The sequence below is a fragment of the Gavialis gangeticus genome, unplaced genomic scaffold, assembly GCF_001723915.1.
Source record: "Gavialis gangeticus isolate Ggan-Ray unplaced genomic scaffold, GavGan_comp1, whole genome shotgun sequence".
Lineage (NCBI taxonomy): Eukaryota > Metazoa > Chordata > Crocodylia > Gavialidae > Gavialis > Gavialis gangeticus.
The window spans coordinates 9,439,605-9,456,136 of record NW_017728998.1 but is presented as its reverse complement, the minus strand read 5'-3'; the positions used below and the strand labels follow the sequence as shown (position 1 = coordinate 9,456,136).

General features: G+C 44.6%; 1 protein-coding gene across 4 annotated transcripts in view; it reads left to right on the top strand.

The window, feature by feature from the left end:
* CMIP (c-Maf inducing protein) overlaps nt 1-16,532 on the top strand; it is a 196,979-nt gene that overhangs the window by 86,680 nt on the left and 93,767 nt on the right. For all 4 annotated transcript variants that reach the window (XM_019505484.1, XM_019505482.1, XM_019505481.1 and 1 more), the window contains exon 2: nt 11,944-12,069. In XM_019505484.1, coding sequence (XP_019361029.1) covers nt 11,944-12,069 — 126 coding nt within the window. The remainder of the gene's footprint in view (nt 1-11,943; nt 12,070-16,532) is intronic.

The window sequence follows — 16,532 nt, the reverse complement described above, 5'->3', positions numbered from 1 at the left end:
TTTAAAAAAAAAAAAAAAAAAAAGAGAGAGAGAGGTTTAGTAAAGGGCCCTTTTCCTGATCATGGATAAGGTGACTGTGAACTCTTACTGCAGCCCTGCAGTAAGCTAGGATCGTCCTGAGGAATATCAAGCTGATATTAAAGATGAGATGCATGAGGCAAAGCAGTGTGCCTTCCCTCATCTAATGTCTTTCAAGCCAGCAGAGGACTACAGGGAGAGGCTGCTGGGAACTTTTGGCTTGTACGTAATGTGCAGAAAACAGAAAGGAACATGCCACTTGTGTTTCTTTAATTTGGAGGTTTGGTCCAGAGACTACAGTTGCCAGCCAGCAGCTGGCATGACATGGAGCATGGCACCCTGGGAACTGTAGTCATTGTGGTTAGCACCTCCGTATTGTGTTGGCAGTGATACACAGCTGTTGTTGTTCCATCCCAGAGGTTTGATGGATCTCCAGATAAAATACATTGAGGTTGGAAGCAGCCTTAGAGGGCATTGTTTTTAAGTAACGGATGAAATAGGAAAGTGCAGCCTGCTTGTGCTATATTTAGCAGGCCTAGTTCAGCAGTGATTGAATCCAGATCTTGTATACAAATAAAAACAAAAGTATGAAACCAGCTGTGATGTCCTGTAGGGAAAATAGCAAGTCCTGGCAGTGAATAGCCTTACAGGATACGGGATCCTGTCTTGCATGATTTGGCATCTGCACAGCTGCAGACCACTATGTGCTTGACCTTATATCCAGAATGCATTGGAGCTGAGTTTCTGTGCTGAGCAGGGGTCCAGGTTCTCTCCACGAAGCCATCTTGCCTTACCCCTTGACTTACAGACAAAAATCCTCTTGGAAACGCTGATGTTCTCCCAACAGAGAGAGGTAGAAGTCTTTTGGGGGAAAGATGCTTAGCTGATCCCAGCGTCCCTGGAATCATTGCCACTGACTTGGAGGCATTTCTTTTGGCATGGGTGCCTGTATCTGGTTTTCCTGGTGGTCCTTAAAAACAAAGATACAATGCAGTAGAAATGTGCTGTTGTCTTTGTAAATAGCCCTAACCATTGTTTTAGTCAAAAACTTCAGAGAGGTGCTTCATTCTTTTCATTTCACAGCTAAATATGTTTAATCTTTGCATGTATTTTTGGCCTTCCTTCCAGGGTTTATGAGACTGGTGCTCTTCTGGTGTGCTGCCTTCATAGGGAAGACCAGCTGGTGTTCTGTGAGGAGTTTCCAGGTGTGGTCTCTTAGGGTTTCCCTTAGCAAAGAATTCCCTACAACAAGACAAAGTGCATGAAATGGTTGGTGATTTGATTAGCCTTTGCCGTAGTTTCACATAGCAGTATGGCTTCTGCCAAAAACTACACTGATGCTTCTGCACAGCTTGCCTTGTTGCTTGGACTCATGGGGTGCCTATACACAAGCAGCAAGGCTGCTTTGAGGTGCTGCAATTACAGTGCATCGGAGGAGGCTCAATCAATTACCATGCTCCAGCAGACTCCAGTGTCTCGTGTATCAGTGACCTGCACTTAAAAATAGCGGCGGGGTGCTTTAACTAAAGCTCGTTGAACAATGTTTAGTTAAATCAACCTGCTGCCTTTTTTAAGTGTGGGGACGCTGATCTACAAGATGCTCTGGGTGATTTAATTGAAGTGGCTTTCGGAGCCACTCTAATTAACACCCCCTCTCTCCCCTGAGCATGTGTATAAATGCTGATGAGATCCATCAGTACCTGTACTCGCTCATTGAAGTGAGGGATAATTTGGGGGGTAATATTCAGATACTGTTGGGATGGAACTAGGAGGACCTGTAGGAGTCTGTATGCTTCAAAATGAGACCAGTTCAGGTGCTGGAGGTCTCCCACAGTTGGCAGTGGTTCTTAGTCCTTTATCTTCTCTATGGGCTCAGCCTGTGGACAGTGACTTGATTTCATAGGGTGCATGCATATACAAGCGCAAATACAAAAGTGTCAATACCTTGCAGGTTGGCTTAACCAATACTGCAAGAGTAATAGTAGCCTGCTGTTGTTTCCTCTCCATACTGGGGAGAAACCACTGTAGACTTCCTCTGTTCAGACCGTGCCAACCTAAAGGACCCTGTATCAGGCCCGAAAGTCAGCATAGCTGAGCCTGGGGCAGCTGCAGGGGGTACAAGGTGGCTAAGCTATCATTTTGTTGCAGTGCATTTGAGTTTAGTGAAGTGCCTGGCTAGGACTGCCCAAGGGAATGCTTCACTGGCCTGCCAGTACCAGAGTTTGATGCATTTCGTGGCATAGAGCAAGGCCGATCTGCTCAGTAAGCATTTGCTTGAAGCTAAGCAAAACTGGAGAGCAGCCTTGACTCTGGTTTGTGGATGGAGTTCTGTTTTCTGTCACTTCGTTGTTGCTATGGAAATTTAGCTGAAGGATTGGGTAGCTGCCTGCTGCAGGCAGTGGTGTGATTTTTGCGTGTGTGTTTGTTTCCATTGTATAGTTACACTTCACAAACCTGCACATGTGCCCTCGGCATTTTGCAACGAGTGCATGTTGTTGTTAACATTTACTGTTTGTCCTCTGACACGTGCTCTCTGCCGCAGGTAGCTTTCAGCCCCAGAGGAACAGCAGTGTGGCAAGGATTCACACAGGTTTTTTTTTACATGCTTTATGTATATTTTGTATTGATGATGTTAAATACGCAGCAATCTTTATATCTTGGTATCCCTCAGGGAGTTGGTTTTGTGACCCAGTTACTTTTGGGTTTTTTTCATTATTAGTGTTTATAGCAGTGTCAAGAGGCCCCAAATACGATCAAGCCCTGCTTATTCCTGGAGTAGAAACAGTCCTTGCGTTGAAGACCTTATGACCTAAAATAAATGCATGGGACAAAGAATAGAAAGGGAAAATAATGATCAGAGAGGTCATAGTAATATGGGCATTAACTAATAAATGAGAATGAACTGTTGCCTCTCTTAGCAGCCAGTAAGATACTTTCTTTGGGAAGGTGCAGGGCCATGTAGTACCATTGCATTTCTCAAATGCAAGAAATATGGGTTTTGTTTTTAGCTCTGCTGTACTTCTAAGGTGACTATGGACAGGGCACTTTAAGACATGGGTTTGGAAAGTTTTTGGCCATGCCCAGCCCTGAGTGAGTGACTCTCTTTGTTGCTCAGTTTTTTCATTGGTAAATGAGGCATAATAAGTTTTATTCCTCTTAGTGTTGAAAGACTTGCAGGCTAGGATTCTGAAAATGCTTGGCATTTCTTTGATGGAAAACCTTGTATAATTACAAAGCATATTGCATGAAGGACACGGCTGTCTGATCTGGAGAGGAGTAGGGTCTCTGTTTTATTCCTTTGACACCCTGTTGCAGGGTGTTGCCTGTTCTTGGCACCCTTTTGAGCTTGCAAATAACCTCCATTTCCAATTATATCAGTAGGAGTCGAGTAACCCATGTCACCTTGCAGTGTTGAGTGGTCAGGGGTTCTCCACTTAGGTTTGACCTGTGGCTCAGGCTGTATTTTCGTGAGACAAATCTCACTACCTCTAGCAATTTACGTCAAGTGCAGTTTCCTCTTGTTCTTATTCTGGGGCTGGTGTTAAAAGTGGTCATCCTGGTACCGTGAGTCAGCAGAGTTCAACAAACTCAGGCCCTGGTTGTACACTGGGTGAGCTCCCCTTTTTCCAGTGCATACTGCATTGTTAGACACTGGTTGATGAAGTATTTTTTAGGAGATGGGATTTTCTAATGTAGACATGGCTTCAGAGTACAGTTTTTAAACACCAGCCCCTCTGTCCATGGGCGTTTAATACCTTTTGATGTCAGCTATCGAATTAACTACCAAGGGAAGTTTGATTTCTAGTGAGCTGTTCAGGCAGAGTCTTCCTGGTTTGTAGGGTGCAGGGATCCTTTAAATGCATCCCTTCTCCAAGTGCCTGAAAGTCAACGAAACCTCTGGTTAGTAGAAACTGAGTGCTCATAGATATATGAGCTCATAGTGAGCTTCACCTGGGTTTGACAATAGAAGAAAAAGATCCCTGCTTCCATTAAAAGTAATCCTAAAATCACATTTTATTCTATTTTTTTTTAGGAAACATATTACTAACTGCATTTACTAGAATCAAAGACAAGGTTTTTTCCCTGTTCCACTTCGGGGAAAAGCCTCATCTTGCATTCAAGTACTGGCCTGGGGCAGGCAGCTGCTGCAGCTCTGGCTCTCGTCCCAATCTGGGGCCAAGGCTGGAGACGTCACCAGCACTGCTGCCTGGTTGGGGCCAGAGTGGCTCATGGTGGCTTATGTGGCATGGCAGGACATGCATAGGAGATTTCAGTGCACTGGGGGGTGGGAGAGGCCATATAGTGCAGGGTAGGGGGAAGCACAGAGGAAATAGTGTGTGGAATGGCATGGGGGAAGCAGAAGCAGAGGAGCTTCTCTGGCTCTGGTCTCTGGTCCTTTTGGCTGTGGTTGCAGCATAAGATAAGCTGTGGTGGCGGGGAGTTGCGGAGGTAGGTATAGAAGGAGCAGGCTGTCTGCTGTCCGTGCCTCTGCTTCCCCCACTGCGGCATTGAGGGGAAGAATTTAAGACACCCCGAAAATAATCAGATTCTGTACATGAAATATAATAGCAAATCTATAATTTCCCATATATAGATTATAGTTATTGGAGGATCGTTTTAAATTTGAAGTTGTCTTATTTCCTGCCCAACTGATACCTCTCCCACAGAGCACGCATGTCCTGTAACATGTTTTCATTTTCTAAGAAAGGGTCTTTCATTCAGGAACCCCTTTACAGTGTATTGCTTTCATGTGGCTTCAGAAGGGAAAGATGTCAATCTGAAGGCACCGGCTCATGAGCTGAGATTAGAACTGTATTAAAAAAGGTTAATAGAAATATTTTAACTTAGTTCAAGATCTGAAGCAATTTGAATACTTTTACTTTCCTGAAATCCTCTTCCCTGCTGGCATGATGACTCAGACACCGGAGAGCTCATATTATGTGTGTGTGGAGACCAGCTTTTCTTGTCGACTGTGGGATGGACAATTTTGTGTTCTCCATTATCTGTGGTTCCACGGGATTGTTCCCCCGAAAACTGGGGTGCAGGTGTAAGTAGGGAAGCTGTTAGATTTTTTGCGGGGGGTTTGTTTTCCCTGTTGGGAAAGAAGCACACCTGGAGACGCTGGGTATAGATGGCTGTCACTTGTCTGGCTTGGCAAGAAATGGCGAGGCCCTGTAATAACCCCCTCTCAGCCATGGCTGTTGGCTGAGCACTGTGGCTTGTGCCCGAAGCAGCAAGTGAGCTGCAGGTAGTGTCTTGCTATAGCTTGTGGTGTGGAAGCAACAGTTTAGAGGAAATGTACATAAAGAACTACTTCTAATAAAGAAGTAACAATCTTATTACAGCCCATGCCAAGGTCTGGAGCCTGACCTTGTATGACAAGGTCCTGCAGGGAACATGGCGTGTCCAGGAAGGGGGGCATCTCCGGAGATGGTCTGGGCAAGGCAGCCACAGCCGTCTCCTGCAACGCAACACTTCATGGACGCTGCATTCCTAGGAGGACATGCTCTTTGTCACATAGTTGGCCATGTCTCTTGAAAAATCACCGTTTCTCTATTCTGCCTTCCAAAAACAAAGTGTGTTTTTTATTCGGGGGCATGTGGTATACAGGTGTGTGGTACTGGATCTAACCTGGGTACCTTGGGGATGGAGAGGTGTGTGTATTCAGGTACTAGCTCTGTTCTTACTCTATTATCATTAGCCTTCAGGATATTAACACTGACTTCAAACTGTTATGAGAAGTCTTTTACCCTATGAGTGACAGTACATATTGAGAGTGATTTGGATTGCAATGTGCTGTATATTTTGATTTGCAGTGTGCTGTAATATTTATATTTGACCTGAAGAGATGCTAATTACTCTGTTACCTGAAGTGCGCAGTTACAGACTGTAGGGACAAGGGTGTTGTCTCGCATGTAGTTTCTTTTATTAGGGGATGTATTCGTGTATTGGCAGAGACTCCCGGCGCAAGTTGTCCAGGGGCCATAAGGTGCTGACTCATATAAGCAGCTTGTGCTGGGACGTGTCCTTGCAAGATCGGGTCCTAAGACAAGTGTAGACAGCTCTTTCTGTATAAGTGAGTACACTAGTTGTCTTGAGCTACATGTGTTTACATCCTGGCTCCCAAGAGCAGTGAAGTGTGAAATACCCAACAGTGCCAGTGCAAGTGTTCAGAACAGCATGCCTCCCACTCCTGTTTCACAGGGAAAGTCGTAGGATTTGGGGGAAAAGGAGAGTTGCTTCTTCTCCCTCTGTGTGTGTGTCAGTCTTATCTGAGCTTATTTTTATGTGAATGATTCCCTGTGTCTTCAGAGCGCATCTAGTCTCGCTGCTCTCACCAAAATGATGCAGTGAACAATTTGGATCATTACTGCACGAGTGTGTGCGTGCAAGCCGCGTATTATTTGGGGATGTCATGTTTTTTCTTTCCCTTTTAGTAAATTTCCCGTGGAAGCAAATGCGCTGGTTTTTGTATTGTGGAATAAGTGGGGACTGCTGCTGCTTCCCAGAAATGTTGGAGAAGGGCTGGCTTTGAGCTTGGGTCTGAAAGTTTGGTCAGCCTTAAGAGCATGCAATCCCCCAGCTTTGATTTACAGCAGTGTTCGGTATGTAGCTGTCCCAGGGCAAGAAGAGGTCCCTTGGCTTGAGAGCTTTCTGGTTTACAACTCTTTCTGAAAGTGAAAGAAATGCAGGCTTTTCTTTAAAAGGCTAAAAATCCTGCTCCTTTTGCTCTAAAAGGAAAGAGCAGTTTTTTGGGGAGAAAGGTGTTACCAAGCCTAATATGAAGCTTTATTTTTAATTTAAATGAGCATACTGTCAGAACTGTCTGCGGTGCCAGAGACCAAACAGAAACTATAAACTAACATGAAACTTTCACAGCTTCTTTGCCCAAGCTGGGGGAAAAAAGACATAAGTTGCAGAAGCAATAAGAAATGAATTTTTTCTGCTTTCCTTCTATTTCAGTCAACTAAAGCTAAATTTTTTAGCATAAGGAGGGAAAGTACGTATCTCCCTAGATTTCAAGCTTGGGGCAAGAAATAGAGATCACATCTTGCTAAAACTTGCGCTTATAATTTTGGGTCTGCTTTGGACCTCACTAGGGGGTGCCACGGTGGTACCTGGTCTGGGTGCTCCATGCTCCTCACATTGCAGAATGGGTGTCATGTAGATGTGTGGGGCTTGCGCTCTTGGGTGTGTGTATTGGTGTGTGCTTAGCACTGCACAAAGGCAGCGAGGTGCCATCCGTGTCAGGGTGGACCATGCATGCTGTGTAGTGTGGTCCTTTGACAGCATAGCCTTACCCCTGAATGCTTTGCAGTTGGGACTCTTTACAACTGAGCGTGATGTATTGCTGCTCAAAGATCCTCAGGATACTAGACCAGATTTACTTCAGGATCTGTCCTGCTGCTTTCAGATGCTTTCCAGTACCTGAGACTCCATTCTCTTTTGTCCTGTGTTCATGACTTGCATTTTCCTGAGAGCAACCTGCTGGTCAGAATAAACCCTCTGTGGTGATTTGTGTGAGCTAGGTCTACTGGAAAATGCAGTCCTTTCAACACTTGCTGTGGTTGTTCATCAGCCACGGTGATTCACAGTGATGGACGTTTACATACCTGAACGTCATTTCAGTCTGTGTTTCAAGTAGATCAAGTGACTCAGTTTGTGGTTTTGGGTTTGGGCTATTTCCTAACAGAGGGCTGATTTGTCCTTCTTCTCCATCCACTCTTGTATGCAAGGGTTAAGCCCAGCAAAGTTCTTGGTTTCTCCTGTGTAGGGCTTGGCTTTCCAAAGTAGCCAGTGCTGTGGCCTGTGTACTGACTGGCCAGGATAGGGAGACATATATGCTTTGCCTGCAAGTGGTAGTGCGGTGGGAAGGACTAGTGAGCCCTGGGATCTGCTTTGTCCAAGTCAAGTGTACTCTGTCCTCCATTTTCCTGCTGTGACAGTGCCCATTGCACTGCCCCTGGTGTGGCAACATGTAGTCTCAGATCTTTGACAACTTGTAAAAGCCCTTTACATCGTGATGCATCACTCAGCTGACTCAGTTGCAAACAGTTCCAGTTTGCAAAACAGAGCTGGAAATGTCTAATTTCAGGACTGTGCTGTCTGCAGTGTGTCCCAAGCTTAAAAATTGTTAGAGCTAAAAGATATTCCTCCAAATAGAAGGTGGTTTTAGAGTAGACCATTAAAAAGAGAGAATTTTAAAATCTAATTTATATTCCATCATTATGTAGATTATTTCTTCGCAAGGTTGTGCCTATAAAAGGCAGCATAGCCCATTCTCTTCAGTATGATATTTCAGACAGAATTTTAGTTTAGTTTAGCACTGTGGAGACAAATGGGTGTTTTTCTGGTCCAGGTGTACAAGTGATTTTTCACAGAGGCAACCACACCCGTGTTGCAAAGGAAAATGCCCTGTGAATGCCAAAAGCCCTCTGAATGACTAATGGTTTTGTTGTGATCCTCTGATAGAGAGGTAAGGTTGAACATTATCCCACCCTTTCAAAAGAAAAAGCATTTAATAATCAAAACTGGCTTATAGATGTTTAGTGTGTGGGTTGAGATTTAGTTATTTACAGGTCACAGCATTGTGCCAGCACTGGGCTAGCTATTCTTAAACAAACACGGGTAGAAGTTATAGGGAAGCTTGGTCCCAGGGCCCAAATACCCCAGATTCATGTTTGGGGTAAATGAGGGTTCAGGGCATTTGGCACCTTGTAGAAGGGGTGCGGGGAGAACAACGTGCATTGCCTCTGCCTCTTGGCTTCTGCTGGTCCTTGCTTTCTTCTTGTTCCATCCCTTTAAAGTGTGTTTTTGCTAATGTTGTCTCCTGAGCATAATCGACCCTACTGGCTCTTTTTCTTATTTTCCCCAAGTGTTGTAATGTTGATCACCAAAGAATCTTGGTCCTTTGGCTTCCTGTGAGAACAAGATAATTACTCTCTAGTAGGCCCCACATGACGTACAGGATCAACACAAGCCACTGGGACCCCATTTGCTAGAGGGGAACGGTATTGTGGCTAAATGAATAAGCAGAAGTTTATCATACTTCCTGCATGACAGGGTTTTGTTAAGGAGACACTGAAAACCATTGTCATCACCAGGGCTGGTGTAAAAATAAGACTACTGCAGTAAAGCATTCAAAAATGTTGTTTTTAAGCTTGAACTCCTAGCATTTCCCCACCCCCATCCCCCTTTTTTATAAAGGCAGCTTATATGTTCTTCATGTTAAGCGTGTCTTACAAGGGCATCTACTGGATTTTGGCAGAGATTTTTATATAGGTCTTCTGCATGCTTTTAACAGGGGAAAGTGAGTTTATGATTTCCCCACACACCACCCACTTGTCTTCTGGAAGGAAGCCTCACCGCTAAAAAGTAGGTGCATTCCAAGAGGAATTTGCTTATTTCACACTCGCCCACAAGAATCCTCTGTTGTGATTGTTAAAGATGCTCCTGTTTGCTCCTGCCGTAGATGTGGCTTTGACAGGTTTGTTGTTTTTTTTTTTTTTTTTTTTTCCTGGTCTGTTGCAAGACTGTCAATGCTAACTTAAATCAGTCAGGTGTTGGGGGAAACATATTTGGGAAGCATAAGCTAGATGTAAAGTAATTATATAAAAATCATTCTGTAAGAGTAATTAACATCCAAATCTGTGCAGCTGCTAGCCCCCAAAATACACAGCTTAGCTTGGAAGCATGGTCCTGATCTGCCCTGGAAGATGCATCGCTCTCCTGTTTTCAGCAGGCAGGCAGCCTAGTGCTGTCCCGAAGGCTGATCTTATTCCACCCTGAAGACAGTCATGGCTCTCCCCCTCTGGCAGCGGGCAGCCTTAGGCAGCTCTAGAAAGCAGTCCTCTTCCACGTCAGAAGAGGCACATACCTCTTCCCAATTCCCTCGGTGGAATTGAGAATTCTGCTGCCTGATGCATTTTCCTCGTGTTGGGATCTAGGTTGAATTAGTTCAGTCCAGAGGGCAGATGTCTAACTGACAGGCAGCAGCATTGTCTGCTACTGGCTTCACCACCAGCTAGATGCTCTGGTGACTTTCTCATTGTACAAAAACGGGGACTTACACAGGGTGTATACTTTTCCCAGGCAGAATGGGATTGCAGCAGGCCTTAGTGGAGTTAGCCATCTAGATGGCTGTCTGGGAAGGTTCTGAGCATGCACATCAGGCCAGGTCCAGTCTGCGAGAGATCTTTGAAGGCCAAAATGGAGACATGTAAGGAATCTGGGTGTCTTAGCAGCTCTGTGGCCATGATGGTGAGGAGAATAGTATTGCACCAGGTGTCTTAAAAGCTGCATACATGCCACAGAGATGACTTTAAGGCATAATGATGTGCTTATTCAGTGGTCAGTCTAAAGCTTTGCCTATGGGGAGAATCTGATCAACAGAGCTGAAGTGGAAGAGGTACTACTCCCTTTAACACTACCACTGATTCTTTTTCTTTCTTTTTTTCCCCCCGCCCCCTTGTTGACACACTTTAAATGAAAACTTTTTGGGGTCTCTGCTAAACATGAGAAGGAACTCAGATAAAGGGCACGTGTGGAAATGTGTGTGTTTTGAGTGTATGTGGGCCCGTACATGTCTCTCCTTGTGTGTTTATACTTTGCAGATACGTGTGTGCATCCAATACAGCATATGTGCCATATATAATATGACAGACGCATGTGAAATTCAGCCTAGTTCTCTGGCTGTCTGTTAGAGGTGTGTGTATATATACGTAGGGCTTGCTGCCATAGCAGGAATATTGGTAGAGGTTAAAAAACAAGCTTCATCCTTTGAGTTTCTTTGCTGCAGTTGATGTGTATTGTAGGGACTTGCAAGGAACTATCTTTTTTTCTATTTTGTTTTTATCATGACTTTTCATTTGCCATCAGATTGGCATCCTCTAGAAGAAACTAAGCAGAGCCAAGTAAGTTGGTTGCTCCACCTTGGATTATCGGTCTTGAAGCAAAGGCTTATGAGGTGTGTAAGACACGTTTGGAGGCTGAAGAGCCCCTGGCAGATGCAGCATATTAGATCTTGGTAATGCACTTGATCAGCCTTGTACGCAGGGAGCAGAACAAAAACATGCGGGATAAAACGCTCTCAATTATATTTCACTGCAGTTCTGTCTGATTCAGATGCATTTCTCCCACATACACGCAGACAGGCTATATGCATATTGACTCAGATCCAGCTCAGACCTGAGTGCATAAACGCGATTTTAAAAATATCCAAACCATCATGTTTTAGTCAGCAAGCTTGACGAACAACCTCTGTCATTTCTTGCTTTCATTTTCTCATTTACAGTATGGGGGATACAGGCATAAGTGGGGAAGGAGGAGGTGATAGACCAGGGGCAGGCAATTATTTTGGGCAGAGGGCCGCTTTCTGAGTTTTGGCAAGCCATCGAGGGCTGCATGACAGGCAGCCCAGGGCAGATAAATATTAATTTTCTAAATTTTTGAGGGGCCCTGCGGGCCAGATAGAATGGCCTGGCAGGGTGCATCCAGCCCCCAGGCCACATTTTGTCCACCCCTGTGATAGACTGTTAACACCTATGCAGAATGACGTATACAGAAGCTTTTTTTCACAAGCTACCTGTGTTTCTGCTTGCACTAGCTGCTTCACTCTGGGGTTTTCATTTATTAACCTTCCTCCAGATTTCATGGTATAGTCAAATTAGGCCAATATGAAGCCACCTGTGACTTCATCAGGATTTGGATGGAGGTTCCAGGGGTGAATGACTAGTGTTCTGTACTTCTCTGCTACCCCTCATCCCTTCCAACTGAAAATGTAGATGGATAATACTATGTAGACACGTTCAGCACCAAATGCACTTAAATATTTTATGGTATAACTCTTCCTTTGATTCCTAGTTGTGCAACTATTGATGAGGAAGTAAATGTTTTTCTTTTCTCTCCTTGTTTTTCTTCTTGCAGCCAACTGGCTACATGGAAAACTCCATTTCCTATAGTGCTATCGAAGACGTGCAGCTGCTTTCCTGGGAGAATGCCCCTAAGTACTGTTTACAGCTCACAGTCCCTGGGGGTACTGTCTTACTGCAGGTACAGTAAACATCTCTCTTACTATTAATCGCTTTAAATCTCTGTTTGCTATGTGCGAGATCTTGGTCTTCATCAGCCAGGCCAACAAGACAGAGAATTCACTGTGGTCAAGTTGGCTGCTTGCCAACAAATTTGCATGAAGTGCCACATTGGGAAACCATCTCGGGTTGTGAGGTTTGGCATGGGTGCTGCAATTTCTTTTCCTTATGAGTGGCAGCTCATAATCAGAGTTTCCTGGGCCACAGTGATTGAACCCTGCTGCAGATTTTACAAGCCCAGGTGGAGCTGTCTGGGTGGGTACCTGGGAGTAGGGAGCAAAACAGCAGATTGGACAGGGGTCAGAGTGGCACTTGAGGAAGACGCGAGACTGATTTGTTGCATGTCTGCCAAAACTTGTCTCCCACCTTTTTGTTGATAGCCTGTGCTTTGCACATCCGACTTCACTCTGTAGTTCCTGCCTCGACATATAAGTTATATTTTAACTAAGATGCATCTTTTATTAACGCACGCAAGCTTAATGAACAGACTTCAGATGAGGTTGATACTAAACAACAGAGCATCCTTAGAGGTTCAGCTAATCGGGTGGCTTAGTGCTTTGAACAATCAGATATCACTGGAGAAGGACTGTTCCTTTGGCACCTGTGTGTGTGTGGGGGGGAGGGACAGGATGGTAGATATGCATAGGTCTTTAACATTGTTCACACTTATTAAACAAAATGAGGACTGTGGTTACATTTTAGTGGCACACCCTGCGTACTTGTAGCTGTCTCAGTTTGAACAAGTTCATTGGTGCCACCCACTCTGCGCATACCATGGGCCAAAAAAACCCAGTGTTTTGAGTACAGGCATTAAATAGTGCTTGTGTTTGATAAGACCTCAAAGATGAAATTCTTCAGTGCCTGAAGAGTTTGAGCACTAGATTTAGAAATCCAGAAACATGGAGTAATTTTAGCACTCCACCCTCCTGTAACTTCAGGCAGCATGCATAATGTCCTGGCCTTTAGCAGTGGGGAGCACCTGAAATTCCTACTGATTTTCAGCTGTGTTATGTCTCTCTAGCACCTCTGAAAAACCAACCATTCATCTTTCTGTGAGTGAAACTGGGAATAATGAGGTCCATTTTATTTTATGTAAAATACTTTAAAATGTTAAATGCTGCTATTAAGTAGAATTTTTGCAAGACTAGTGACCCCACATTTTCCATTCCCACCACATGAATCCATAACATGCCAGATTCATGATTCCAGAACAGTTCAGTGGGGATGCATTGCTCCATGCATGTAATTTTTATATTCAGTCCTCCAAGGCCTATTTCCAAACAGAAGGGTTCATCCTTCCCTTTGATTTAATGTTATTCCAGATTTCCTTATGTTGTTGAAGTCTTATACATTTAGCTGATAGGAAAACACTGCAGCATTCCTAAGTTTTGAAACAGAAAAAGAAATATAACTGAAAAACCAGTTGCAAATGCATTAAAAATCTTTCATTGGCGATTTTTACTTCAAAACGACTGAGCCCATTTTCTCCGGATTTGCTCTGCAGATCTCAGTGATGCCTGCAGATCAAATTAAGTTTCAGTCATGTCAGTCCTGCTGACTTCCAGAGGTACATGGGTTCTTTTCGGTGAGCCATCTGGGCAAGAATGCATGTGCACTGGAGTTCAAAAATGGTTGAGGGAGCGATTTTTACAGAACGTGTAAATGAAAAGAAAAGATCATTTTTAAATGTAGACTGATTCTGAAACAAGATTCCCCAAAAGAAGTTGATTTGATAAGGACGGGAGTGACTGCAAAAGGAGTGTTATAACAGAAGTGGTGTTTGACCTTATCTGTCCCAGCTGCTCCATAGGGAAGTCGGTAGGTCTGCTGAGCTACATGTCACCCTGCCACTGCAGGACTGGCATGGGCTAGAACTTAGCACCAGTGGTAAGGGAATAGTAGTGATGTTGGTGCTGAAGAGCGGTTCGTCAGAGCTGGGCCAGATGATGGGTAGTCTGACATCCCATGAATTTCTAGTTGACACCATGAAACATTGCAGCACCAGCATGGGAGACTGGTCAGCAGTCTTCATAAGAGGCATGAGACCAATCTCTTCTGTTTTCCTTGGGGGTGGGAATAAACAGTCGTAGTTGTGGTTTATGAGCAAGGGGCCAAATGATGTCAGTTGGCAGCCAGAGGCTAGATGCTGAACTGAACTGTATTCTCTACATAATGGAGTTCTGCTGGAATGTGGAACAACAAAGTTCGCTCTGAGACCGTTCTGGACAAACCAAGATGAGTCATGCTAGGTCATGCTAATATTACTCCAGCACTCTTCTGCTGTTATTTCCGACAGGCTGACAGGTCCTTTCATTGGCAGAACTGTTTACTGCTGGCTGTGAGTGTACGGTATGTCTCGTTCAGATCCTGACTTCAGCCCTTCAGTGTATTCCAGTGCTTGAGGTTTTGGATGGTGCTGGAATGTCATAAAAATATCTTGAGGTTTTGATGATTTTCAGCATAGTAAATATACTTGCCACCCTCAAACAGTGAGAATCATACATGGGAATGGATGGAGCTAGAGCCTTTGCTGGAATGAATTGGCACAGCTCTATTTCTCATTGGGATCTGACCCTGAGTCTTTGGTTTTTTTGCTTATAGATGATGTCTGTGAATGCTAGTAGGGTTACATTTGCAGAGGGGTCCCGAAAATGATTGCTCAGACAAGGACGCTAGGGGTAGGAGGTTCCCTGTCTTCCTGGCCATGTGAATATCTGTGTTTGCTGAACCTGCACCAGTGTGGATTGAGGTCCAAGAGTGTCTGGAACCTTGAATTGAAGGCATCTGTTCCAGGGGATTTAAGGTTTGCTGAACTGCTTTTGTAGAGAGGGAGCCCTGTGTAGTCTATGCCAGGCTGAGTGGCTGTGTTGGGCAGCCAAACGCAATCATGGAAGAAGACACTGGAATTGGACAAATTTTAACCTAGCAGATATAAATACTTTTTAGATGAGTTTTTTTTTCGTCCACTGAAATCATAAGAGGAATGTGCAAGTTAGATGTTAGCCTATTTGCTGTCCTCTTAAATTTTTCAGGGTGTTTCAGAGTATTTCAGATATTAAATACTTACAAAATGGAATTTCTTGTTTGTTTTATGCCTCTTCTAATGCTTCTTCATGCGGGGGTGAAGTTAAGGGACGAAGTATAATCATCACTTTGTTTTACAGGCATGTTTCTAATGTTAGTTTTGCTTGGAAGAGGACCTTTAATGAGGTGATAATACAGTAGAGCCTGGATTCTTCCTCAGGTTAGGGTCCTCACCCCTGTGAAGATGAGCATTTGCTACGTAGGGGCATATATAGCCACAGCAAACAGCTGCATGGGACTACTTAGGTGCTCCAGCAGTTTGCTGCGGCTTCACTTTTTCAAAGTCCATTTTTTCTCAGTCAGCTGTGTGGGACCACTGATGAGCTCCAGCTGAGTGGCAGAGTGGTATCCTCTGAAGTAAAAGCCAAAATGAGTAGTTGAGCAGCTCACCCTTAATTCAGCAGCCCGCTATAAATGAAGCAGGTTCTGAGCCACTTGGACAGGAATGATCTGGGTCCTATGGTGTATAGGGTTTTTTTCAGTGCTTGTGTCTAGGTTTTAGTGTGGAGTCCCATTAACCAGTGAGAAGAGCAATACTTTTCTGGTTGTTGTTTTTTTTTTTTTAAATGTTGAGCCATTTCACTATGCAGACAGAACTCATTTGTGTGCAGGGGACCATGACGACTCAATGGCTTGTTGTGTATAGGCAAAGTTTGCGTCTCGGGTAGAAAAGGGAGTGCTATGGTGCTTCTAGGCAAGGGACAATGACAATCTGGGCTTGTTTATAATTTGTCAGCTGTAGTTCTTAGTTTCGCTACACCCTTAGGGGTGTAGGGAAGTGGCTGTTACCTCCATGTACAACACCCTCAAGCATGCTGCTCTGCTCTAGCTGGCTGGCCTGCTAAACCAGAATCAACATAGTGGCATCTGCATAGCACTTCAGGCAGGCTGCCTAGTGCTGCTTATAGGCAGTTCTTGGAAGCACATAACTCTCTGTCCATTGACTTCATGTGGACCCAGTGGGTGGGTCTACACATGCAGGCATATGCACTTGCAGCAGTTCAAATAGGAGCAGTACAAATTTGTGTCGGGGATTTGTGCCTCAGCGCACATACCTGAACATGCACTTTGGTGTTGGGTAAGTTGTGCCACTTGGTGCAAACTAACCCTGCCCAGCTCTTCCCAGATCTGCAGCCAGGGGGAGCTGAAGGCTGGGGCAGCACCTGTGCTGGCCCCAGCAGTATAAAAACCTGCCCTGGCGAGCAGCTCGAGGCTACTTGCTCTTAAGAGCTTCTGAGGCCCAGCCAGTTGACATATGGGGACACTACGGCTTGTGCCAGCTGGACTGCTGTAGCAGCCCTGACCTAGAGTGGACCCTGCACCCTCTACCCACTGCAGCAG